Source organism: Triplophysa dalaica, chromosome 6 (assembly GCF_015846415.1).
Source record: "Triplophysa dalaica isolate WHDGS20190420 chromosome 6, ASM1584641v1, whole genome shotgun sequence".
Classification (NCBI taxonomy): Eukaryota; Metazoa; Chordata; class Actinopteri; order Cypriniformes; family Nemacheilidae; genus Triplophysa; species Triplophysa dalaica.
Window position 1 is genome coordinate 23,765,520 of NC_079547.1, and position 26,281 is coordinate 23,791,800.

General features: G+C 37.8%; 1 protein-coding gene across 6 annotated transcripts in view; it reads left to right on the top strand.

Moving 5' to 3' along the window:
* The window catches only part of LOC130424500 (membrane-associated guanylate kinase, WW and PDZ domain-containing protein 3), an 85,156-nt gene extending 59,371 nt beyond the window's left edge, over positions 1-25,785 (top strand). For 3 of the 6 annotated variants that reach the window (XM_056750194.1, XM_056750195.1, XM_056750196.1), the window contains 18 exons: positions 11-217; positions 1,870-2,044; positions 5,602-5,681; positions 6,954-7,011; positions 7,373-7,485; positions 11,311-11,505; positions 12,508-13,110; positions 14,655-14,686; positions 15,738-15,897; positions 17,192-17,286; positions 17,803-17,995; positions 18,107-18,286; positions 18,400-18,597; positions 19,287-19,377; positions 19,479-19,584; positions 19,903-20,040; positions 21,755-21,890; positions 22,569-25,785. In XM_056750194.1, the coding sequence (XP_056606172.1) occupies positions 11-217; positions 1,870-2,044; positions 5,602-5,681; positions 6,954-7,011; positions 7,373-7,485; positions 11,311-11,505; positions 12,508-13,110; positions 14,655-14,686; positions 15,738-15,897; positions 17,192-17,286; positions 17,803-17,995; positions 18,107-18,286; positions 18,400-18,597; positions 19,287-19,377; positions 19,479-19,584; positions 19,903-20,040; positions 21,755-21,890; positions 22,569-23,512 (3,704 nt within the window). In that variant the 3' untranslated portion in view covers positions 23,513-25,785. Of the gene's footprint in view, positions 1-10; positions 218-1,869; positions 2,045-5,601; positions 5,682-6,953; positions 7,012-7,372; positions 7,486-11,310; positions 11,506-12,507; positions 13,111-14,654; positions 14,687-15,737; positions 15,898-17,191; positions 17,287-17,802; positions 17,996-18,106; positions 18,287-18,399; positions 18,598-19,286; positions 19,378-19,478; positions 19,585-19,902; positions 20,041-21,754; positions 21,891-22,031; positions 22,107-22,568 lie in introns of all 6 variants that reach the window. The other 3 variants (XR_008906948.1, XM_056750198.1, XM_056750197.1) reach the window with 3 other exon arrangements.
* Positions 25,786-26,281: the final 496 nt, after the last annotated feature.

A 26,281-nucleotide genomic window follows, 5' to 3' on the forward strand; every position in this document is an offset into this window, starting at 1 on the left:
ATCTCTTCAGGTAACTTTTATGGCACCCCCAAACCCCCTGCCGAGCCCAACCTGGTTCAGCCCGACCTGGTGGACCAGGTCCTGTTTGAGGAGGAGTACGGCTCCGAGGTCCAAAGAAAGCGAACTTCCTCTGTCAGCAAGATGGACCGCAAGGATAGCGTCGTTCCTGAGGAAGAAGAGGATGAGGAAAGACCGCAGCTGTCGAACGGCATCCCGGGTACTTAACTTGATATATAATGTATATACTGTATATGCATTTAAAAGAAAGAAATGTTTTAGCCTGACATACACTACATGACCATTTCAAAGGTGGACGATTGCAAACAGGTCCAAGGTGTTATGAGTAATATTACCCCAAAATTCACACACTTCAGAAGATTATGACATCCATCCTAGAAGGCTTGACAAAATATTTTCCAAATTTGGGACACATCAATCCTGTTTTCATATACTGTATAGGTGCTGTAGGACATTGTGTAAATTGATATTTAGATTTTCACACACAGCACCAAAATACCAAAATTGGACGTGTATCACAGCAATTCCATGTGAGTTTGTGTTTTTTAAGTATATTACAGCAGGATTTATATGATAACCATGACATTTGAATACGGTTACCATTAAGTACAATGGAATTATGGATCCACCACAGAATTATTTATGGCGAGGGATCCCTTAATAGTTCTTTATCATTAATTTCTTATGGACAAATTGTTGGCTTTCTAAAACAGCCTTTGGGTTCATTCATATTTTACCCAACCGTTGGGTTGAAACAACCCAGCAATTCTTTTAGTGCGTTTAAATGCGCCAGCTCACAGACAAAATAATCATAATTTAATAAATCATTTTTTTCTGCAGTGTTGCTGTTAGTTAAAGGAACAGTTCACCTAAAAGTAAAAATTCTTTTACTAACTAAATCCATATACATTTCTTTGTTCTGATGAACACAGAGTTATATTCGGAAGAATGCTTTTAAAGCAACACTATAGAACTTTTGCTCACGGCTCCCCCAAGTGGTTGATAGTGCAATTGTCTATTACCAGTGTTGAAAATAATGTCGCTGTTTATGAATGTGAATTTGTTTACTAGCTTATGGGACCGCCGAATTCTGAAATGTTATTTGGAAACCATATCACACTCATTCCGCAAGCAATGGGATGGGCGGGGCTGGGTATTCCGACCCGAACACAGAACTTACCGAGTGTGGTTGTAGCCGCTATGAGGCTGCTCAGTTAGGAGCGGCAGTAGAATTCAAAGGTCTACCACTGAAATTATTTAAAATACATTATTTTAAGGTTGAAAAAACTACATAGTGTTGCTTTAAACAAACCGTTCTTGAGCACCGTTGATCTCTTTTTGTGTTCATCGGAACAAAGACATTTTGTACAGATTTGGAACAACTTGAGGGTCAGTACATGATGACATTTTTGGGTAAACTGTTCCTTTAATAGCTGTCTGGATAGCTAAACCTTTGGAGAGAATTTTAAAGCATCACTTCAAGTGGGCCTAAAAAAAGAAAGATGACTGACTGTTGTGACAGACAACATCCAGACAGCTGAGGTTACCACAGGCGTTTCTTGTAATTCTGCAGCGTTATAAATAAAATACTGTGCTGTCGGTTTCACCGCAAAATACTTATCATAACTCAGCGATATCTGTGAATTCCATCAGTATTGAGCCAATTTTGTTATTCTCAATTATGATGGAGGTTTGTGTGTGTATTTCAGATTAGATTTGCAATACACATAGATATTCGTCCTGGCACGTTCTGTGAACAAACGAGAAAAGAGGTTGTCTCGGGCACTGTCCTACTTTGACATGCAAATGTCCTTCCTGCATTAGTTTTGCATTGTGTTTTTACCTTTATAGCGAGAACAGAGGAGTGGAGGAAAGCTGTACCCAGCTACTCTCAGTCCAGCGCGGGGGGCGGCGGGTCGCTGGAACTCCGCACCTGGACCTCTTTACCCAGAGCCGACAGTCTGGAGCCCCTGCCGTACAACTGGGAAATGGCTTACACGGAGACGGGAATGGTCTACTTCATCGAGTGAGTGTGTGTGTGTGGTCAAACTGAGATTTAGCTTGTGTAAGAACTGCATGAGAGCAACACTATTGCTTTTGTATCCGTCTTTATTGTATGTTTGTGCAGAACAAGGCCGACACTTTACATTGCGAGAATGAAACCGTCCACGTTTAGCATTAATGAATAATACTGTATGTTGTCCTTTTCAGGGGTTTATTCGACTGTAAATGACTTTTGCAGTTTGAACTTTGCACCGGTGTAATATAAATACATCAGAGTTTTTATGTATTTGCACAGATTAAAACATCCGCAAGCTCTCAAAAACTTTCACAAGCTCTCAGTCTTTAGATCAGTCAAAGTTCAAGAGGGACTTTAGTCCGACAAAACACAGCCGAAAGAAAAAAGAAAAACTTTTTTAAAGGCCTTATAAAAAATGTATGTTTTTTTGTCACAGCACTTGGTTTGATATGATTTGACGCACTGTATTTCGCAGGATATTGTTTTCTTTGCTTGTTATTGGTTTCTTTCCAATGAATGTCATACGAGATTTGACAGACCGTGTACAGTACTGCAGGGTATTCTTTTATATTTTGCTTTTTTGTTTGTTTCATTTTGCATTTAGTATACCAATTTAGTATTCCTGCAATCTACGTTTTCATGCAGGATGGTTTCAAGATTGTTTTTTATTGCTGAAGGCAATCTTTAGATATATTCAAGGCCGTGCCTACCATTGAGGTCCCCGAGGACCGGACCTCTGTAGTTTTGTGGTGAAAAACAATGCACAATAGGAAAAACTGTACTATTTAGTACTCCCAATATTGTAGAAAACGCCTGATAACTGATCTCAGATCTGATCTAACTCGGCTGTCTAACAGCGCTCTTACACTGGGTGCACACCAAACGCGAGTTAATAATTTTCGCTGTAATGCTGGGTTCACACCAAACGTGAACAATTGCGCTCTACGCTCTTTATTACTCAAAGGGAAAAGTTCATGCCGCGAGTTCGTGTCAATGCACGTCTTTGCATTGACTTTGTATGTAATTTACTCGCGCAAAACGCTTAATTCAAGTTTGTTGTGAACCCACTATAAGTGTCAATCTGATTGAGTTGGCCAATCAAATGACAGAAGGCGGGTTTTACTATTCACAGAAGTCAAGCTCGAGTTCAGATTCAACCGTGAAAGAGCGCGATGTAAGTAGCTAAATGTTTAATGCTTTATTATATAAATGTTAAAAGCAATTCATATGTTGCATCTAGAAACAAGTGCAAAACGCCGATTGCGTCACTTTCTCCCTCTTCAGAGCGTCCGCGAGTCTGTGCTCTCGATTTGAGCGAGCTTGACACGCGTCAACATTTAAACCATAAACCTGAGTAAACGACTGATTGTCATATACAGTAACGTTAATTCAAACTACAAAATGCCAAAAACATATAGTTCCGTGTGTAATGTCTGTTTGACGAGACCAAAACCTGTCCAGACCTTCACTAGTTCATGTTAAACTGCATATCTTTGACTCAGGTTTACAGGTTGTAATGTAATATTATATTAAAATAACTAAATGATTTGTAAATAATTCAAATGCATCACTTTTAAATAAATTCTCGTTCTTTCATTTGTTTCTATATTAATAAAGTTGACCTATTTTTTATGTAATCCTAAGTAAGTGTCTGCAACTTTTGTAATTTGATGTCTTATGTCTGTAACTTCAGAAAAAGTTAAAGGAAATTTAATTTCAAAAAATTCTTCACCTTACCTTTCTGTCATTCCAAACCCAAATGCTCTCAATCTAGTTATGTAAAAAATCAAATTGACCATGCATTTCATTACTGATGAACATAAAAAGACAGACATGATTTTTACAATTGCTATGTAATTTGCACTCAAAACTTTTAAAATGCAGATCAATGTAGATCAAGAACTTCAAAAAGTCCTGAGTACGGCCCTGGATTTATACATTTATACAGTATACTGTACCTTCTATCTATATAGATGTATATATATTTATATAAATATATTGTAAATCAGACTTTCTTTTTATTCATTTGCGCCCCTTTATTCTGTTTTTCAACCTTAATAGGCATCATATTTTCCCCTCCCAAGCCCTTCTGTCAGTTTCTATTCAGGTCGAATCTCAACGCAGATTTCTTATTTCTAGTTTGACAAACACCTGCTTTATCACTTTCTCTTCCTGCCTCCCATTTTCTGATGTTTCTCTCACTCTGGAAGAAATAGTGTTGCTTTTAAAATCAACAGCGGAGCTGTCACAACCAAATAATAAATATAGCTCACAGTGTGGCCTAGATATCCTATAAAGAACAGAGTTTAATTTCTGTTTGTGCGTCTGCATCTGCACTCGTGTGTGCGTGGACGCTTCCGTTCGGGAATCATAAATATTTTAGAGCTTCCACACTGTTTTCATTCGAGGTTTTTTGGTAACGCTCATAAAACTCGTAACTGAACGATTGAACATCTCAACCTGTTTTACCCGCAATGCTTTGTGGTGTGGTACGATAAATTTCTTTGACACGTAATGTTTGACACCTAGTATACTTCAAATTTTATTTTATTTAAGTATTTGTGAGCAAAGTTGAAGTATATTTTTGAGTATACTTTATGTGGTTAGTTCTCCTAGTGTACTATTTTAATACTATTTAGGACTAGGGGTGTAACAATACATCGATATGGATCGATGCATCAATTCAATTTCCAACTATACGATGCATCGATAGCACACTTAAAATAGCGATATGAGGTGCCTTTATTTTGACACTCTCCAAGTCTTCATTCATCACGTTATGTCTTACTGAGTGTATCTTTTTGTTAGTTTGTTGTTGTAAATGTCTCAATTGGGACAGAGAGAGTGCAATTTTCAAAGAGTTTATTATGCTGAATTAAATATTTATTTTTATATATTTTGGTTGCATTTTTGAGTGCACAACTGCTTTTCTAAACTGGACAAGAAATATCAAAATATCATTAAATTAACTAAATAATCCTAATTGTATCGCAGAAATTTCTCAGGTATCGGCAAATATCAAATTGAATCATCAGAAAAATGATATTGTATCGTATTGTAATGAACTGTCCGATTACACCCCTACATCTTAGTTTGTTTATAAAATTTTACTTTTAAGTATACATTGAAATTTAAGTATACATTTAAGTAAAGTACAGTATGTAACAATAGTAAATAGGGCTGTCAAACGATTAATCACATCCAGAAAAAAAGTTTGTGTTTACATAATATATGTTTGTGTACTGTGCATATTAATTTTGTATTTATAAACACATACACACGAAAATACATGTATGCATATTTAGGAATTATTTGCATGTGTTTATTTATATTTACCAATAAATAAAATGATTATATAAATGTTAATTCATTTTTTGTATGTGTATGTTTTATTATAAATACAAAATGAATATGCACAGTACACAAACCTATATTATGAAAAGTAGAGTACATAAAATAGACAGAAAGTATACTTTTTAAAAATTTTATTCTAAGAGTATACTAATGCACACTTGTGTAAACATCGTTTCTCTAGTGTTTGATTTCTCTCTGTTGTTTTGTAGCCACAACACAAAGGCAACTACGTGGTTGGACCCTCGTCTGGTCAAAAAAGCCAAGTCACCCGAGCAATGCGAGGACGGAGGTGAGTTATTTAAATACACTCGTGCACACACCGACAAAAGACTCACATTTGCTTATAGCTGTACAAACAGATAAAAGAATAAGTTTCATTCAGTCAGATGTGTGTACATTTGCACATATGTCGTCACACGCAGGCCTGCAGGGCAGGATTGTGTAACCTCATCTGAATGCACTGACTTCCTCTTGACTTTTCCGTCTGCATTATGCACATTCACACACGATCACACACGGGATCTAACAAAATGCGGCTGATTCTGTCTTTTGAGGGGGTTTTAAAGCCCTGTGCTGCGCCGTGCATGTGTGTTCAAAGCTCTGTGTAGCGTGACCGCCTCTTTTTTTTCTCCTCATTAGCTCATCAGGGCATAATGTACGTACAGCAGTGGGGATCCACACATGCTCGTGAACACAGCTTCTTACACCGCCTGTTTATTTGGCTGTTTAAGCACAAAACATGCAACTTTGGCACAGTATCACTAGTTTTTAATTATATTACATTTATTTGGCTGATGCTTTTGTCCAAGGTAACAGTGCATATAGTATAAATCAGTATTTGTACCCACAACCTTTGCAAAATATCATTAAATTAACTAAATAATCCTAATTGAAGAAAATGATATTGTATCGTATTGTAATGAGCTGTCCGATTTACACTCCTACATCTTAGTTTGCTTATAAAATTTCACCTTTAAGTATACATTTCAGTAAAGTACAGTATGTAACAGTAGTTAATAGGGCTGTCAGACGATTAATCACATCCAGAAAAAAAGTTGGTGTTTATATAATATATGTTTGCAACGCAAGGTTGTGGGTTCGATCCCTGGGGATTGCTAATACCTATGTAAAATGTATAGGATAAAGCAATGAAAGTCGCTTTGGATAAAAACGTCATCCAAATGCGTAAATGTAAATGTTTGTGTACTGTGCATATTAATTTTGTATTTATAAACACATACAAGCGCAAATACATGTATGCATATTTAGGAAATATTTGCATGTGTTTATTTATATTTACCAATAATTAAAATTATTATATAAATGTTAATTTTTTTTAATATATTTTTTTGTATGTGTATGTTTTTTATAAATACAAAATGAATGTGCACAGTACACAGCCCTAATGCTTTCCCAACATTAACATAATACTTTTATATAGAAATGTATATCATGTTTTAAAAAAGATGATGTGTTTGATGTATTCAAATGAAATAAAATAAAATAATAGAAATATAAAATTATTTTGACATAAATTGTCTTCCAATTTGCTTAACATTAGAGCTACCATATGGCTGGGAGGAGATCGATGACCCGCAGTATGGCACATACTTTGTCGAGTAAGTCATATAACATACATTATGTTTATAACATACTTTTGGAATGTCGAGGTGAACTGTAAAGCTGATTTAAAAAGCAATCTTTTTTTAATTATCTCGCATTAAGCTTTAATAACCCCATATTAATTGAGAGACATGGAATATCTTTACTTTTTAAAAATGAATTTGTCTCACCACAGGACAGTTTATTAAATTATTAAATTAGCGAAGACAAATTATGAAAAACTTCAAAGAAATTGTGATGAATGTGTAATTTCGCTACCAGCAGATTTGAAGGCCCTAATGATAATACACTTCAGGGTGTGTTATGATGTTCATCTGCTTATATGATTGTATGTGAGAGTGTTCTTTTGATCCTCAGTCACATAAACCAGACAACCCAGTTTGAGAATCCGGTTCTAGAGGCCAAGAGAAAACTGGGATTAGACACTGCAGTCGCAACTCAGAACCAACAGAGGGCAGCAGTTCCACCAGGTACACACGGCTCCATGTATTCTGTCTGTGAATAATACTACTGTACCTGGATTTATGAGTGTAACGGGAAAAAATTAAGGTGCTCGACAGTAGCCCTGAGGCCAACAAACAGGGTTCTCACTCCCTGTGCAGTTTTGTGTTCAAGAGAAAAAAGCGACCGATGGATAGGATTGAAGAACAGTCAGTCCTAGGCCCTTCTCAATATGATGAATTAAAGATTCTTCCATTACCCCGGATGCATTATAGATGTGTTTGAGCTTGTGCAGAGGCAATATGGCAGAGAGTGAAAAAAGTCAGCGTGATGTTTTAGGGTGGTGGAACGGGCGTATAAATGATATAGAGCTTTCCAGTACACAACAGACTGCATTAACATAAAACACAACATTAGCATCCGTCAGGGCTGATTCTAGCCTTGTAGTCTTGAAGAGGCTCAGCCCGCATCCTGACATGAGCTGATGTGCATTTTCAAAGCGCAATCCGAAGAAATAAATAAATAAAGCGTAAAATCATAAAACTGTATCCTAACCTTGCTACATGAGAAAATACTGTAGTACACCATATTATTTATTATACTATAGTATAGTATAGTAAAGTATTTATTGTTATAGCAAACTCAGCCTTAGAATTGTAAGGTTCTATCTGACATTTTACTTTGACCATTTATATGTACCTTCTTTTACAAATTACTATACACTTATTTGAAGTTTTTTAATTAAGGTTTTAACTTTATAATTCCAGGGCGACGAACTGTTGTAAAATTACTACATGTTATAGTGTTTCAAACCTTAGTATAGTAAATATTAAAGTATACTACAAAATATTTTACTATAAGATACTATATTATATAACTATACATTACAGTAAACACTAAAATATACTATAGTATTCTTGCAAGGCCTATGTACTGGTTTGTAATAGTAAGCTCGTATTAATGATTTATAATTTGAGCTGTTGGGTACGATCTATTGACCGAAATGCAATAAACTATACATAACTATGTCTTCAGAGGTATATAAAGATTTTACATATTGAACTGTTATGTTTGTATCACCGTAGAATGAGCTATTTCTATCTACATACATCCATGTTTCTATCTACATTATGTTATTTAGCGCTTAGTTGGTAAATACATTATATCCCTCAGCAAAGAAGCAAAAACGTGATGATATCTTTGTCCTGTGTCAGCTGCCGTAATGCTTCAAAGGGAGGGATGGAAGAAGCCGTTGGTTGCCATTCGTAACCTGACCGCTAGATGTCGCTAAATGTCACAAAATGGACTTGTAACCTAACCAAGCTTCACTGGTAAAAAACACTAAGGAAATTTTAAACAGCAACTGGACGGTAAATTTCCCTATCGATTTTGAGGTGGGTTGAGAGATAGAATATGTGTCAAACGACCCCCTAAACCGGGTCTAGCCACATGAAAATCCATTGTGCATTACCATTGTCAGTCTTTGATCTCTCCATGAGTTTTCTTGTGTACGTCATTCCAATTGGCTCTTTATAAAATCAATGGCCGTTGTTCATTCACGAAAATGGACAGATGTGATGATAAAAGAGGCAGAAACGCCAGGAGAATGTAAGATTCACGAATCGGAGGACTGTGACCGGACAAATGTGAAGAACAACAGAAGATGTATTCAGTTATGAGGGGTTGAAGGAGGATCATTGGAAGAAAACACACTTTCTTGGCTTAACAAAAATGCACTGTTGCCTTTGCAGAGAGTGAGACATCGGCATCCATGCAGGCCTGCCCGCACAAACACTTGAAATGTGTCAATGACATCGCAATAGATAGTAAGAAGGGACACTTAGAATTCTCAAGTGCTCGACAGATAAATCAACAATGAGGGAGGGCACACGGTGCGCCTGTATTTTTTTTCAGCTGTGTCTGGATTAGATTGACGTCTGGGTTGGTGTGTCACACAGATGATCACATTTTTAAGACAAGTTAAAACAGGGTTTTTAAAATTAAGTCTATAGAGATATGCATTCTTTCCAATAGAGTCGAGCTCCCTCTATCGGTTTTGAAAGGGACAAGTTCTGCACGGAGTATAAAACCCAGAGGAAAACTTATATAGCTCAGGAGATTTGATGGACTTCAACTTCAGACGTTTCTCCTGAAATTGTTTAGGAGAAATAAAAATAGAAACAATTGAGGCATTAATTGTTCAAATTCATGAAGAGTAAGAGGGTTGAAATGAATGTAGATTGTAGAGGTCAAATAATTTGGATTTGATTAAAGATTATGAAATGTTTGAGATCTTGAGACCTTCAATAATTTTAACTCATGATAAAGACTGATAATCTGAGCTCACATTGTTGACATCTCTTTTGAAACTCTAATGACAGAGACATTTTGTGAGACATCTGGCGTAGTTTCTCATGGAGAAATATCTGAGACACAGGAGACCCAACCAAACGTTTTTATTGGTTGTACCTCATTAAAGCGAAATAATTGAGATATTAAAGAGATCTCATCTGTCATTTGTCTTTAGTTTGGGATGTAACCATGGTTGAATTGTGACCAACAAAAATCTTCCTTTTTATATTTTGTAATTGAAACTGAACAAATTTCCTTTTGTAAAATGGTTATTTTGCTGTCTTTCGTTTCACAAGGAAGACCTGTGACCTAATGTCCCGCTGCCTTCCTATCAAATCCCCCTCTCCCCCCCTCTCTCCCCCCATCATTTCCCGTTCTTTCTACATTCCCACAGCCGGCAGAAAGCAATGTTGCCAAGGAAAAAAGATTCAAAGCTGTCATTATATCATAAGCAATCAAGGCTCTTTACACAAATACATTCTCTCTCTCTCACACACACACACACACACACACACACATTGACAGTGTCACACTCAACCTTGTGTTTCGCTCAGCGTGGCTTTTTTAAATTGTTCAGAGACATAATAGCTCATTAAAACAGTGTGACGCTCACTGTCTCATATTGTGGATCTCTCTATTGATGGTCTCTCTCTCCCCTTGAGTTTTGACTGTGCAGTATTCCATGACCGACCATTATTGTGTCTTTCTGTCACAATGTACAGAAATTTGAGTTGCGTATGGGAAGCACTACCAACTTCCTTTGAATCTTTCACTTGCAGCGGTGGAAAACTCCACACCCATGTGCTGAATGAGTATGGGGTTTTATTACAGTTGTCTGATGTTGAGGATGTGAGAGTTGTCAGCACTCGGCATCCTCACGGGATAGCCAAGGATGGAGGATAGTTTGTGAGGTCGGCCTGCTGATGATAAACTTTCTCGCTCGTGCTGTCACAGACTTATTAATGGTTCTGTTTACAACTCCAGATGTTTGGATTTCAGTCTGACAGGACCTGCCTAAAATGTACGATTTCAGTATAGACACAGGGGTATTATGTGTTGTTATATCCATATTTTTGGTTCTGTCATACAGTTTGAACAATTTGTGTGGTTGGTGTTAGAGTACTGTTAAAGTTTCAAAATATTGCAGAACTGACAAAAAAGTTTTGTTATGTTTGTAGCCTTTTTTGCCCGAAGACCCAAAAAAATCATGATCACCAGTTTGTGCCTTTTGATCCATTTTTAAGCCACCCTGTTTCCCATAAGGAACTATTTAATCATATCTGATGCTGGTACAGCCAGGGCATGTGTTTTAATAGTCCTTAATTTAAACGCAATATTTATGGACGTGTCATAGAGCTTAAAGTCTTTTTATGAGCTTGCATTTCAAATGGTGCTGTTGGCACTGGAACGCGGTGTGCTTTTTATTTCTGGACATTCTCATTAGCGTTGTCTCAGTTTAGATTTGAAGGACGAGCCATTACAGATGTTGTGTGTTTCTCCAGTTGGCACGTCTGGTACGCCCGGATTCACACAGGACCCAACTCAGCTGAAGGGTGAACTATATCATACGGCTCTGAGGAAGAGCCAGCAGGGCTTTGGTTTCACCATCATCGGAGGAGACCGATCCGATGAATTCCTGCAGGTGAAGAACGTTCTTCCAGACGGCCCGGCCGCACAGGACAAGAAAATGGCCTCGGGTAAATAAAAGGGTGCTTTTCATTTCCTTCTTATGATTAAGATGTACAATAGCTCTAAATAAGTGTTTGTTGGTTGGTGTTAAAACAGTGCTGTGTTTGTTTATGCATCTTGACGAGCCTGACACAGCAATGTTGGCTCAACCAATGAGTTTGAGGCGGGACTTAGAGTCACAGTGTTGACATACTTTGAGAATATAACTGCAAAAACGGCTTTTTATTGCAGTCTCTACATGTCATAATGGGATAATAATAAGTATTTTACAATTGAAATAATCACACCTCTTCCTCCCCATGATGGGCTGTTATTGTACCAGGAATAAACAGTGGGGTATGTTATGTTCATGATTAAATCAGAACAATTGTATGTTTTATTTTCATCTGGTACATTTACAGAATTAGATGAAATTATTAATTAATGAGAATTAATTAATGAGCTTTTGCTTATAAGCATTCAAGGATTTAAAATGCAGGAAAAATAGAAAAATGGTTAATCTTTTGAACATGAAAGCACAAGTGAAATTTTGTTATGTGCTTTTCATTGTATTTATTCTTTCGCTACATAAGACTTATCTTTAATATTTAAGTTTTATTTTAAATCTAGTTTTTTTTATAGTTTAGTGCCATAATATAAACTGTATTGCTAAGGCCACAATTCTGATTTCCATTTAGTTTATTTTTCAAGAAATATTTAGGACAATTTTTGACCTAACAGAAATGTTTTAAAAGTTTAAAATAACTAGAACTAACCTCATGAACAAACATTTACATTCGTGCATTCTGGCAAGTGATTTTATGTTAATTTTATTAAAAACTTGTAAATTAGAAAATAATTTTACGGAATTAGTTCACTTCAAAATTTGCCCCTTTTCAAAATGTTCAAAAATTACTATGGAAAGTGAATGGGGGACAAATTTTGAAATGAACTAATTCCTACAATGATTCTTATTTCCTTCTTTCCCTCCCTATTCTTCCCAATTTCCTCTCGATCACATTTCATCCCAGGTGACGTTATAGTCGAGATCAACGGCACGCTCGTCTTAGGCAATACGCATGCCGACGTGGTCCACATGTTCCAGTGCATTCCCATCAACCAGTACGTGGACATGGTCCTGTGCCGTGGATACTCTCTTCCACCCGACGTAAATGTGGACAGCGAGGATCTCCCGCCTCCTCCTCCCCCTCCATCGGGAGAGATCGTAACCGCCGTGCCCCTCATCAACGGCCAGCCGCTGTTGGTCAAAGGCGACGCTCTCCATGGCTCGCAAGAACTCCACTACGTAACCACAGACGCCAGCGGGCGGCCGGTGGTCGCCGCACTTCCCGTTGTCACTGACAGACCCGAGATCGGGATGCTGCAGCCCGAGCTAGTGAGCGTGCCCATCATGAAGGGACCTGGAGGGTTCGGATTCGCCATCGCGGACTGCACGCTGGGACAGAAGGTTAAAATGATCCTGGATGAGCAGTGGTGCCGAGGCCTGCTGAAAGGTGACGTCATAAAGGAGGTAAACAGGCAGAACGTGCAGACGCTGAGTCACGCGCAGGTGGTGGATATACTGAAGGACCTGCCCGTCGGGAGCGAAGTCAATCTGTTGGTGTTGAGAGGAGGTAAATATACAAACGGCTCTCACAAATGCAAATGTAAAGGCTTGGTGTTTTTACGTGATTTTAGTCACAAATGGTGATCTGAATGATCTAAATCATGAAGTTGCTCTCAAGACTTTCTCAATCTTATAAACTATAATAAATCGCACTGAAAGTGATCCCGACGAGAAAGTGTCTCCGTATTGTTGTAGTTGTGTGGACTTTGATTATCTCTTAAATTTGAAACAGCTTTCCAAACGTTACCATCTTCAAGCGTAAGTTATAGTCGTCGATAGGACCTACGCCATAGGTTATGTGTCGGTTTTCATTTACACTTCTGCGTCGTTGTCCGCATCGACAGGGCATGACCACTAGCCGTCAGCGCCCACGCGTGTGTAACTTGTGTAACCAAGACAAGAGCCGAAGAAGAATGAGCTCGTTTGAGAAGCATTAGCAGTGATGCCGGCAAGTAAACGGTCACTTTTGTTGCAGCTTGAGATGTTAAATACAGATGTACAAATAATTCACTTTGTTCTTTGAGGGATTGGTTCAAACAGACCAATCACAGCGCTTGCGGCCCGTGTAGGTTCCCCGTTGAGTCGACACGTTGTTAAATTTTTAGGTGCACGTCAGGCTATGGCGTAGGGTACGCCATAGGTTACGGCGTAGGTCATACGCATGACCATAACTTACGCTTCAGTGTGAACGGGCCTTTAGGCACATGAGCGATCACATCCATCCTTTCTCTTCCCCAGTTTTAGATTTGAGTCTGTCTTGTTCTCCTCCACATCTCACTGATCTAGAGGTGTGCTTCGCTCAGGGGAACGTTATGCAAGAGTGATGGACTGTTCTTTCTGACACAGTTGGCAAGACAGCGTTTTTTGCATTTTCACCCACTCTGTTGGCTGGCTGGGAATTTAGGAAATGAGTTTAGATCATGAGGGAATTTCAGGATGTGCCTGCGAAGAGATCTGTGAGGATTTATTGTCTACCGAGCGAGGAAGCTCGGGCGAGATAATGCTTTAATCAGTTCCATTAGGCCCTGGAAGGCCGACTTTGGTTATTCATCGTCCGGTCATGAATCGCATTGAAGTCAAACCCATCACAGAAAATTAGACAGGGAGAGAAGACAAAAATCAAAGGAAGTTGAGAAACGATGTGCACGTTGTATTGACAAATGGAGGTGAAGCTCGGTCATTATTATTTTATGCATGACTTTCTGACGGCGGTTCTCTCCGGAGAAATCGTCTGTAGTATCCATCACCTTTTCTTCTCACGCGTATTCCATCTTTAATGGCTGCCGGTTGATGCATGTCTCACGATCGGCTCGGGAAACGCCTCGCTTTGAAGGATTTGAATGACGCTTTCGTTGCTTTTCGGCCGGATGGATTGCACTTAATAATGTAGAGTTGAAACAATGTGTTCTCGCGAGTTTGTCAAGCGTCGTCTTTATTATAAAGCAGATGACTTTCCATCTCTGTAATGACTTTCTGTTTTTTATTCTTCTGATGATTAGTGCTTCCTTTCATTTATTTCTCTCAAATGCTGCACATTTTTCTGTTTTCTAGGTCACACGTCGCCTGTGAAGAGTTTAAGACCTGTGAGTATGATACTAGATTTCATAGGTGATAATGCCCTCGTGAAACCGGGGAGGTAGTTGAAGATTTCGTGGTCTGCATTGAATGTTTGGTAAATTTGAATTAATCCTTCGAAAAAAGATCAGTTGCATGAACAAAAACATGCTTGGTGTTACACGTCCAGTACCCTAAAACCTAGCAACCACTCACAACCAGTGTTGGGGAAGTTACTCTGAAAAAGTAATTAATTATAGTAACTAATTACATATTCAACAGTGTAATCAGATTACTGTACAAATGACTCTCTCCAAAAAGTATTGAATTACTTATTACTAATTACTTTCTATATCCTACATCAACCTTGATTAGAAGTATAGACATGAAACAGCTTATTAATTATATTTAATATTCAAATAAACAATAAACAATAAAAAACAACATCAATTCTTATTTACAGACTAAAGTATACAAATGTGAGAAGGTAAAGCATACATAAAGTTAGACGTATCATTTTATGTGATTTCCTCTATCGAATATATTAAAAAGGATTAAGCTCAATTGCATCAGAAGTAACTGCAATTAAATTACAGAAAAAAATCAGAGTTATCTCTTACTTTACTTTCTCAAGGGAAAGTAATTAAATTACAGTAACTAATTACTTTGTTACTAGTTACACCCATCACTACTCACAACATATTTTATCAACCGCCCTGCAACTTCCCAGAGCCATAGATGTATATTTGACATCACATTGATGTTTATGATGTTTGTTTGTCCCTCCTTGACGTTGAATTGAAACAGACTGTATTTGCATTTGATTTATGGAAATCTCCATCGGCCTGTTTATCCGACCAGGCACGAGCCTTCTGTTCACAACAGCGTTTCTGTATCTACATGCTACAGAATGATAGATGACATAAATCTATCTGTATGCATTCATTCCCTGTGAAGATACAGCCGGAGCGGTTGAAATGGTTGCTTTTACAGACCTTATCTATTGGCACCCATGCTGGTCTGCTGGACATTTTGTGAGATGCTCCTAAAAGCACATGCTCTCCCCTTTTATCCCTACAGAGACCAGGGATGAGTGCCAGTACCGAGATGTTGGATCGTTGCCATGACACCACGACACCCCCAGCTTTGACTTATCACTCACACACACTGCCATGTAGCTCTCCAAAACAAAGCGCTACTTTCCAGTACAGCAAACCCAAAGCCCTGACGGAGAGCATCGGTGAGTCTGTGCTGAGATGATCGACTGTGCTGTGAAATCTGTTTTAGTGGAGAAACCGGGTGTCGTTTTATGTGCAAAGCAATGGTTGTAGAGAAAATTTTGTGCATTTAAGGTGTAAGGGGAAAATCATTAAAACAATTAATAAAGGTATGTGAGGAACATCACTGAAATGAAAAGTGCCAAATAAATTAAAAATAAAATAAAAACACTCCATGTGCACGGTGATTCCTATTCATACTGAAATGATAGAAATACATAAATATATTATTGAATTATTTTGTATTGTTATAAAAATTATATAAATTTAACATGGTTAAGTTAAAACTTAGTTTATATGTGAACTACTGAATACTAACTTCCTCCCAAATTCCAAATAAAAATAGATTTTAATTGCGTTTGTGTGCCGGACAAACAAAATAACAAAAATATATGATTTTGATGTTTCCTGACCTTAAAGGGATAGTTCAGCCAAAAACTCAAATTTGCCATTTATTTACTCACCCCAGGCCATCCAGATGTAGGTGACATTTTTTCTTGAGCAGACCCATAAAGAAGATTGTTTGGTTAATCTGCAGCCCTCTCTGCTTCATATAATGGGAGTCTATGGGGTCCAACTGTCTTAGAGTTACTAAACCTGTCTAAATTCCAAAAAAGCGGCTCCTGGCAACATGTTGAGGTTTCGTGAAGTGACTCGCTTATTTTCTGTACAGCCTCAACACTCCCTATCTGCAGGTGGCGCTAAACATAACAGAACCTGGTGTGCCATCCGCCACCAAATACTACAAGAAGAAGATTGCGACTGTGTGCAGAGACGGCATAATATGGCTAATATTATTACAATATAAATGACGTTTAGTTTAATGAAAAAATCAAACGAGTCGCTTCACGAAACGTCAACATGTTGCCATGAGCCGCTTTTTATGTGCTTTAGGAACTCTTAGAATGGCGACCCTAAAGACTACCATTATATGAAGCAGAGAGGGCTGCTTCATATAATGGTATTTACCAATTGCGGATTTACCAAACAATCTTCGTTATGGTTCTACTCAAGAAAAAATGTCACCCTCATCTCAGATGGCCTGAGGGTGAGCAAATAAACGTCAAATTTGAGTTTTTGGCTGAACTATCCCTTTAAATACGGAAAAGAAGTTCATATACAATTTTAAATGGCACACTGTTTAATATTTGATGGAAAATATGTATATGTGATATTTTGATTACTTCTCACATTATGATATGTGGTTTATTTATCGTGACTCTATATGATTCTATGTTGTTTGGTCTATTTTTGTAGGACCTCACCATAAAGAATTGGAAGTTTTTATTAAGAGAGATCAGGATACAGGGTTTGGTTTCCGTGTATTGGGAGGAGAAGGAGCTGAACAGCCAGTAAGTCCCTCCCATTAACTTTTAAATCCTCATCAGTGTACATTTACTGTATTTATATCAGCACATTATTGTAATTATTAACAGAAGATTCTGTCTTGCACTGTAATAAATGTTTTTCTTTATTAGTATATTAGCCTGGTTTTCCCCTAATGTGAACATCATCGAAACAAGATTATAGTTATTCAAGAGACAAAATTACGGGATTACAGTCAATTTATCTTCAATCAAGTAGATTTTCTTATTCTATTGGCAACGTTTTTCTTTGTTTTAAGCATAAATGTATAACATTTAGATTTATAATGTACTTCTAAGCGGTGCAAATCTATTTGCCAGTGAAAGAAAAATAAACTTCTTTTCAGAGAATATAATTGGAATTAAGTCTCTGAAGTCATTTTGCCAAGACAAAGTGAATTTGTGCATATTTTTACCAGTAAACTAAAACCTAATGCTGTTTATAAATTAAATGATTTCCCCGCAGTATAGACCTTAAACTAGCCATCCAATTAATTCCATTAGGTATACATCGGTGCCATCATACCCCAGGGAGCAGCTGAGAAAGAGGGTCGTCTGAGGGCTGGAGATGAGCTTATTGGCATCGATGGCATCCAGGTAAAAGGGAAATCTCACAAACAAGTTCTGGATCTGATGACTAACGCCGCCCGCAACGGACAGGTTCTCCTGTGTGTGCGGCGAAAGGTCATTTGCAGAGGTGAGCTCAGCCGATTGACGGCTCTCAGACATAAAAACCGGCGCTGGGATGTAATTAACTGTCTGAAAAGCTCTCATTAAAGGTCACTCCGTGTTATCTTTTCCTCTGTAGATGCTTCGGAGGATGTTGGGAGCGGAGCTCTGACCCTCGTGAATGGCTCGCCGAGGCACCCGCGCATTCAGCTCCCGAGTTTCAAAGACCAGGAGTCGTTCGACATCACCCTCCATCGTAAAGACAACGAGGGCTTCGGTTTTGTCATCCTCACCTCGAAAAGCAAACCGCCACCAGGAGGTAAGAGAAGGTCCATTAACAAACCATTCCTTATAAAGTAACAAAACGCACATCAGGCATTCAAAGCCTGAACTCACTGAACCGATGAAATGCTGCTAAGTGATTTGAATAAGTGTGTGTTGCAGTAATCCCTCATAAAATTGGCCGCATAATCGAGGGCAGCCCGACCGACCGCTGCGGCCTGTTGAGCGTGGGTGACCGCATATCCTCCGTGAACGGTCAGTCCATCGTGGAGCTCTCGCACAGCGACATCGTCCAGCTCATCAAAGACGCCGGTAACGCTGTCACACTCACTGTGGTTCCCGAAGACGGCAAGTACTTTTGACAGATTCGTTTTTATTTACTTGTGAAAACTGCAATGCACTCTGTTATTAAACAAATAAAAATGTATTTGCGAAAACATAATCATAGATGATTTGTGTAAATATTGTTTTTCCACTAGGGCTATTAAACGATTAATCGCAATTAATCACAATAAAAAAGGGATTAATCGCATCCAAAATATAAGCTATTTTACATAATAAATGTATTAAATATGTATTTATGAACGTATACATGTATATATCTGAGAAAAATATAAAAATCAATTAATATTAATGCATCATTTTAATTATATATAAATATATACATGTAATTATTTCCTAAATTATGCCAATAAGCTCATCTCCAGCACTCAGACGACCATCTTTCTCTGCTGTATATTTATGAGTGTGTGTGTGTGTGTGTGTGTGTGTGTGTACGTGTTTATATATTTAAATAAAATGCACGATAAAACATAATGTAAACACAAACTTTTATTTTGGATGCGATTAATCGCAACAAATCATTTAACAAACCCCATTTCTACAATACCAGTTACTTCCAAACACATTTGCTTTTGTGTAATGTTGCATCCACAAATTTAGTGAAGTATAATGTCTTAACAAACAGCGCAAGAAATGACTTTTGTTGTCAGGTGTATATCATTCTGTGTTTGAACTTGTTTTGATTGGCTACTTAGAGTACAAAGGCCCGCCTTCAGGAGCCAGCTCAGCCAAACAAAGTCCAGCGCCACAGCACAAGATTCTGAAATCCAGCACTCAGGATGAGAGGTTCTGTACACTTCGTCATTTAATTAAACCCGTCTAAACTATATTATTAAATGTGAGTGGGAGTTCAGGTCAAGTTTAACTTGTTTGTGTCTTATTTGCAGGTATAATCTGGATATGGATGAACTCAGGGATGAGCTGGCATGGATGGAGTATAAAGCTCTTCCGTTGAGTGAGCAGGGAACGTTGTGTGTCACCAACTCAAAACAGGCAAGAAACATCATATGCAGATTTAATTTTTACAAAGCAAAGCAGACATGAACATTACAATGCGTTTCAAATATAAAATATTTTCAAATATAGAAAAAACTTTAATCCCGAAGACTGCGAATAAGACTACGACACATGCCAATATAAATCAGCAGTAACCGTTTATGGCCAGAGTTATATTTAATATGTAAATATAAAACCTATAATTTAGTCTTCCAAGAGCCGTGAAACCAACTAAAGAACCTTAAAGTGGTTCTAGATAAAAAGAGATGGCATGGCAAATGTATTAAGATGAATGTGTGTTTGTGTGGTACACAGGGCTGTATTGCGGTCGAGTTAATACGTAGCTCTCGTGGTTTTGGATTCAGTTTGAGAGGAGGAACTGAGTACAACATGGGTCTCTATATCCTGCGGTTGGCTGAGGACGGCCCCGCTTTAAAGGACGGTCGGATACATGTGAGTCGAGACTATGACAGAAAATGATGAGACTATGATGAGAAAAATCTGCCAAATGTGTTAAACAGAGAATACATTTCTTTGTAACTGATGATATTGAATTAATTTACACATGTGGGATGGGGTTGCGTAGAACTATGAATGATGGGTGGTCTGATCTCCAGAGCTTTCTGTGGGTTTGGATTCTGTGTGGGCCTTCAAATGCTTTTGAATCCAGATTCTTCATCTCAGAGATCTTTCCATCATCTGTATACGTGATACGTATGGCGGAAAAAAATGGACAAAATAGTGTTTAACGCAGTTATGCAAGTAATTCAATATTTCCCTTTAGATTCACTTAATAGCTGTGATTTTTGTGCCAATATGTGTCGCCATCAGTGTTGGTTAAGTTACTCTGAAAAAGTAATTAATTACTAATTACTAATTACAAAATCAATAGTGTAATTAGATTACTGTACGAATGAATCTCTCCAAAAGTATTTATTAACGTATTACTTATATATCCCATATCAACCTCGATTAGTTAAGTGATTCAAGGATGGACATGAAACAGCTTCTTTAATTTATTCAGATAAATAATATTAAACTACATAAAGTACTTTTATTTACTAACCAAAGTATTACAAATGTGAGAATCATACATTTAAGCACAGATTTTAAAGTTAGACTATTGCAAACACATATATTACACAAAGTGTTTAGTTTAATTACATCAAAAGTAACTGTAATTAGATTACAGAAAAATTAAGAGTAATCCCTTACTTTACTGTTTCAAGGGAAAAGTTATTAAATTACAGTAACGAATTACTTAGTAACTGGTTACACCCAACACTGGTCATCATGCAGTTTTACATGATCCTTCCTGATCCGTCACATTAAAAATAGCTTCAAAACTCTACGTATACTTAAAATGACTGTTTGAGGAAAATAGGACCGTTTAGTTGAGCAAATTGTAAACAAGGTTTTAAGGGGGATGCCACATAAAGGGTCATTTCCTAGATAACATGAAAAAACATTGTTTGTATTTCCTCCCTCCCCAAATGTGTTTCAAACGACAACGTTGCGAGCACATTTGCACCACGGTTCCCACTTCAAAGGCTCTTGTGAGTCAGCAGGGCAGACGGATGCGCACTTCCGATTTAAATCCGCCCTTGTCTCACAAGGCCACATCGCTCATGATAGGATATGAGCTAAAGTAAGAATTTCCTGTTAGTGGACAGCTTGTGATGTTTTTGGAAGCTGTTACTATCACGTGAGACCGGGAAGTAATGATGGAAAAATAGACACGGGCAGAATTGGCTGAAATTTACTCAACGTTAACTTAAAGGTCCAGTGTGTGAAATTGGTGTCTAGTGGTGAGGATTGCAACCAATCCGCTCATCAAACTTCTGTGGCTGACACAGGATTAAGATGTCCCCACGTTTGTGCTTTTTTGCCGAAGAAGATAACGTATTCACGTGCTCTGTAGTAGATAGAAGTAGCTTATTCTAAAGCAATAAAAACATAACGCTTCCTTATGTAATGTCCTCTGAATTTACCTATATTATATTGCATTTCTGTCAATAGATCCTCCAAATAATGTCATATAGAATATTCATTCTTCTGTGCAATTTCCATATATCATTGTTCTTCCCAAGTACATCTGTCCTGTTTTAAGAATGCTTTGATATTCTTTTTGTAGTACAAGACTTAAATAAGAAAATGTGTCCGGTAGGTGGGTGATCAGGTGGTGGAGATCAATGGAGAGCAGACACAAGGCATCAGCCACACCAGAGCCATCGAGCTGATCCAGGCCGGAGGAAATATAGTGCATCTTTTACTGCGACCCCAAGCTCTCTTATCTGAGAACAGTGAGTTCAGAACAAACTCCAGCATAAACACATCGCTCAGACTCTGGGTGTTTGATAACTTTCCTTCTTTCCTTTCTTTATTTCATCCTTTCTTCCTATAATTTTCTCTCTCTCTCTCTCTCTCTCTCTCTCTCTCTGCAGGTTGTATAAGCTCTTCTGCAGTGTGCTATTACCCCCAGGAGCATCATCACTAACAACCCGCTTTTCTTTTCTTTGGTAACGGAATTTTCGCTTTCTTTCCTTTGCTTTTACTGCTTGGTACAAACATCTCTTCTTCTTTGTCAAGACTGTAGATTTAGTGAAATATCGTAATGCACTCACAACACCCGAGTGAAAAGATGGATGTATTTTGTTAAATAAAATCAGTAACGTAATATAAAATAATTATGAAGCTGATAGAGGAATGTTGTTAGTTTGGTTTGGTTTTGTCGCTTAAATAATTGCATTTGATCCTGCATTGTGTATTCATCAAAGCTTTCTTTTTGAGACCAGCCTGTTTTTCCGTTGTTTGCAATGGGAGTGCCGTGTTTTTAAAAACAACAGCAGTTGGCGAGCTGCTGAGCGTTTATTCCATTTTTAAAACTGAACATAATTGGGGGATTTAAAAATGTTCAACCTTTAATAAATGTATCAACTTTCCCTAAAACAGATGCTGACATAAAGTTGTTTCGCCCATAGGTTCTTCAGAAAAAGTTTCTCTTTCAGACCCACAGGGATCCAACGCTTCCAACATTCCCCTCCGTTCCGCCCTCCATCATCCATCCTCTCCCCCGGTGAAGAAGAGAACTTCAGACCTGTCAAACTCCATCGCCCGCTCTCGTGCCTCCTTAGATCTCGTTCTCCAGGATCCCCACCCTAAAGAAAGCAACAAGGAGAAGCGGGCCAAACCACAAAAGCCCAGCGCCTCCAGCTCCTCACAGCAACGCCGTCTCAAGAGTTGGTCCACAGAGAACCTCATTGATGTCGAAGATACACAGAAACCTAAATCCCCATCCAAAGCCAAAGACAAAGCTCACAACCACAAAGAAAACCTGCAAGCAGGCACCAACAAGCACGGAAAGTCCGATCGACTGAGTCGCTCCGTCAGTCCCCAGAAGTCAGAAGTTGTCGTGGAGCGGCGACGGGAGAAGGAACGCCGTGCAAAGCCGATTCCTGGGGTGGACCACAGAAAAAGCGACACTCAGAAGAGGAGAAAACAGGAGACTACAAAAGAAAATGAGACCCAAGAAAGGAAGGAGAGGGGAAGAGCTGAGAGAAAAACTAAGAGTGAAGAAGAAATTGATCTGAAAAGAGCCCAGAGGAAGAAAAAAGATGGTGAGCAACTACACGACGGTCACATATCGAACCGTGAGGAAGAGAAGAAGAGTAAACAAGCAAAGGAAAAGAGATCTTCTAAGGAAGATAGTCAGAAGGACGTGACGGGGAGGAAAAGAGACATTAAAGAAAACGAAAGTACAAATGAGGACACGAACAGGAAAAGCATTGTCATCAGTGACGCCGCTCCGGTCACCAACAGGTCAAGTCAGGTCTTCGACAGTCCCGTAACCAACGGCCTGTGGAAGATACCGAGCTATGCTCGCATTCTCACGCGGGAGGAAGTGATGCGGGATGTGTTTGACTAGCCTCGAGGATCTCAGGTTTGTCGATTGAGGTGGAATTCTCTCCCTCGTCGAAGATTTTGGTCAACTATCCAACAGCAGAGACGGCGCACCGTGGACGGCTGATGGTGTCATGTGGGACTTCGCAAATTATTTACATGTCAGAATAACGTCTCAGAACGCACAACATGAAGTTAGTTTGCATCTTGCTGAGCTGAATTATAACACAATGGTTTAATGGCACCGTTGTATAAAGGTTACTCCAAGGTTGTAACCATCCGAGACCACATTTAGCATTTTTTCTATCTCTCCGTAGGTCTCCCATCTAGGCTTTGGCCTGTCTACCAACTGCTTGGCTTTGAAATCACTGGAATGCTTATAATATATATTATTATAATTTATTATCATCTACAATACGATGACATGACAATTTATTCAAACTGCCTTTATGTGGTTTTCGATATCATCGCATTTCTGTTCCCGGACGCACTACGCTTCATGTCTGGAGTTCATTTTACTCCTTAAACGAAATAGGACTCAACATAATTTCCTCACAATGCAATCCTTCCTTATGCAACTTTTAAGGGAACATCCCATGATATCATCAAAGCAAGGTTTCGGTCACAAACAAGCACGCCTTCGCTCCAAAGAGCTGCGTTTTCTGCATGCAAAATAAGACACAGATCCTTGTTTTGTCGCATGCCTTTACGTTGCCAGACTTTCATTTAATGTTGCCAGACTTTGTAAATATGAACTGTCGACAAGACTTCACCCGGACGTTTTAGACTGTTCTTTCTCTTCCATATCTTTAGCTCCCCGATTTCCAAATATTATCATTGCAAATGACCAGAAACTTGTGCTTTTAATATACCAAGATGAAGAAATGTTTATTTATTGAGATGTGTATATGAATATAAAGACATGTAGCTATATGAAACTGTAAAAATGATTTCGGTGTAGAGGCTCGGGCACCGTGGTAGTTTTACCTCGTAGCAACGATGTTTTGACTTGTAATAGAAAAAATGGTACATGCAGATGTATTTTTAAATGTTAAATAATAGCAGATTTAATATAGTGATATATATATATATATATATATATATATATTGTATTTTATTTCCTGTTTCGTTAAAGGAGAGCAATGCAAGCAATTCAACCCCTCATTTCTGAGAGGCCAAACAAACATGCTCAAAATCATATTTCACTTTAAAAGGAAAATAATTAAACATCAAAAGATTTGCATCACAAATAAAAACAAGCCTTTATTTAGAACTATTCAGATATATAATGATAAGTTGAAGCTACCTATAATTTATGCTTATTTATGTAAATAAACACCAATATGAAGACTGTGGAGTAATCAACATTGATAATTAATGAATGATGAAAAAGAAGAAAACATGATATGCATTACAATATTGGGGTGGGTTGTGTTGGTTGTATTAAAAGTAATGTGTTCATTTAAAAGAAATCATAATTGTCCTAAATAAACTTTATTTTTTTATATTTATTTTAGGGTGAAATATGACTCGAATATGTTACAAGAGATTCATCTAAATGCAAAATGATTGACAGTAAAAAATACAGACTAGGAAAATGTCCTCTCTCCTAAAAATAGGAAAATTGCAGGTATTTGTGTATTTTAACAAAAATATATATATACATATGGTCCATGCTTGCTTACGACTCACGTGGGAAGTCTTTGTAAGGGCTCATTTTTATGGGCTTTGAGGTGTGTATTTTTGGCCAGGAAGATCTTTATTTAAGGTCTGAAAAATGATCGATCAATACCAAAGTACTGATGGCCACTCCTTATATCATGTGTGTGAGATGTTTGTTGAACATGACCTCAGGGTATGAATGTGCATCTACAAGCTGTGTAGCACAGCCTTATTTAAATGAGTATTTAAACACGACCAATTAATGAGAATATGATATGGTTCACATGAAGTGGTTTCACAGTGTGTTTTGTGCGTATGACACTGAAGGTTGATTTAATATATTACCTTTTAAAATGGGACACAATGTCATGACATTCTCATCTCATATCAATTATTCACATTAAAAATTGAGGCCTAGATTTATCTAAATCCCCATAATGTGTTCTGATTTCTAGGTACATGTTTAAATATTGTACAGCCCTTTTTTAAAAGAAATAAATCTTGGTGAGTGCTTGCTCTCTCAGACGATGGGACAGATCTGTAAATTATTCTGTTATTTTTCTAAGTAATCATTTAAAAATGCGAGAAAATACGTCTGTAGAATGAAAATAATAAAGTCCTGCACATGGTGTTCTGTTTGTGAGTTTTACAGTTTGATCAAAAATCAAGTTCTTATATTATTTGATATGCTCTTATAATGATTTGGGTATCTTAAGAGTACTTTGATAACTCTTAGTGAAGCTCCTTGGAGTCTTTTGAACTACAAAAGAAAATTAGATAATGTTTTCAAGGTACAGTATGTCTATTATCCGCTAATTGCATTATAATGTCTATATGTGACTTGATCTTAATTTAATTTTGAATTCAATTAATTTTCCACTGAGTTCTGAAGAGAATATCGAATAGGCTATGACAAATCATAAAACACACACATAAAGTGACACAGAAGAGCTTAAACAATTCATATTTAAGTGTGAAACTAAAAGTACTCGAAGCTAAATGTTTTATGAAAAATGCAACGGCTGCGACCATAACACTTCTTTCTGAAGTTATCCCCATAAAGATATTTTATCCTGCTATGTCAGGCCTAAACCATTGTCTAGAACAGGGTTCCCCTCATGGCTTGTCAAAA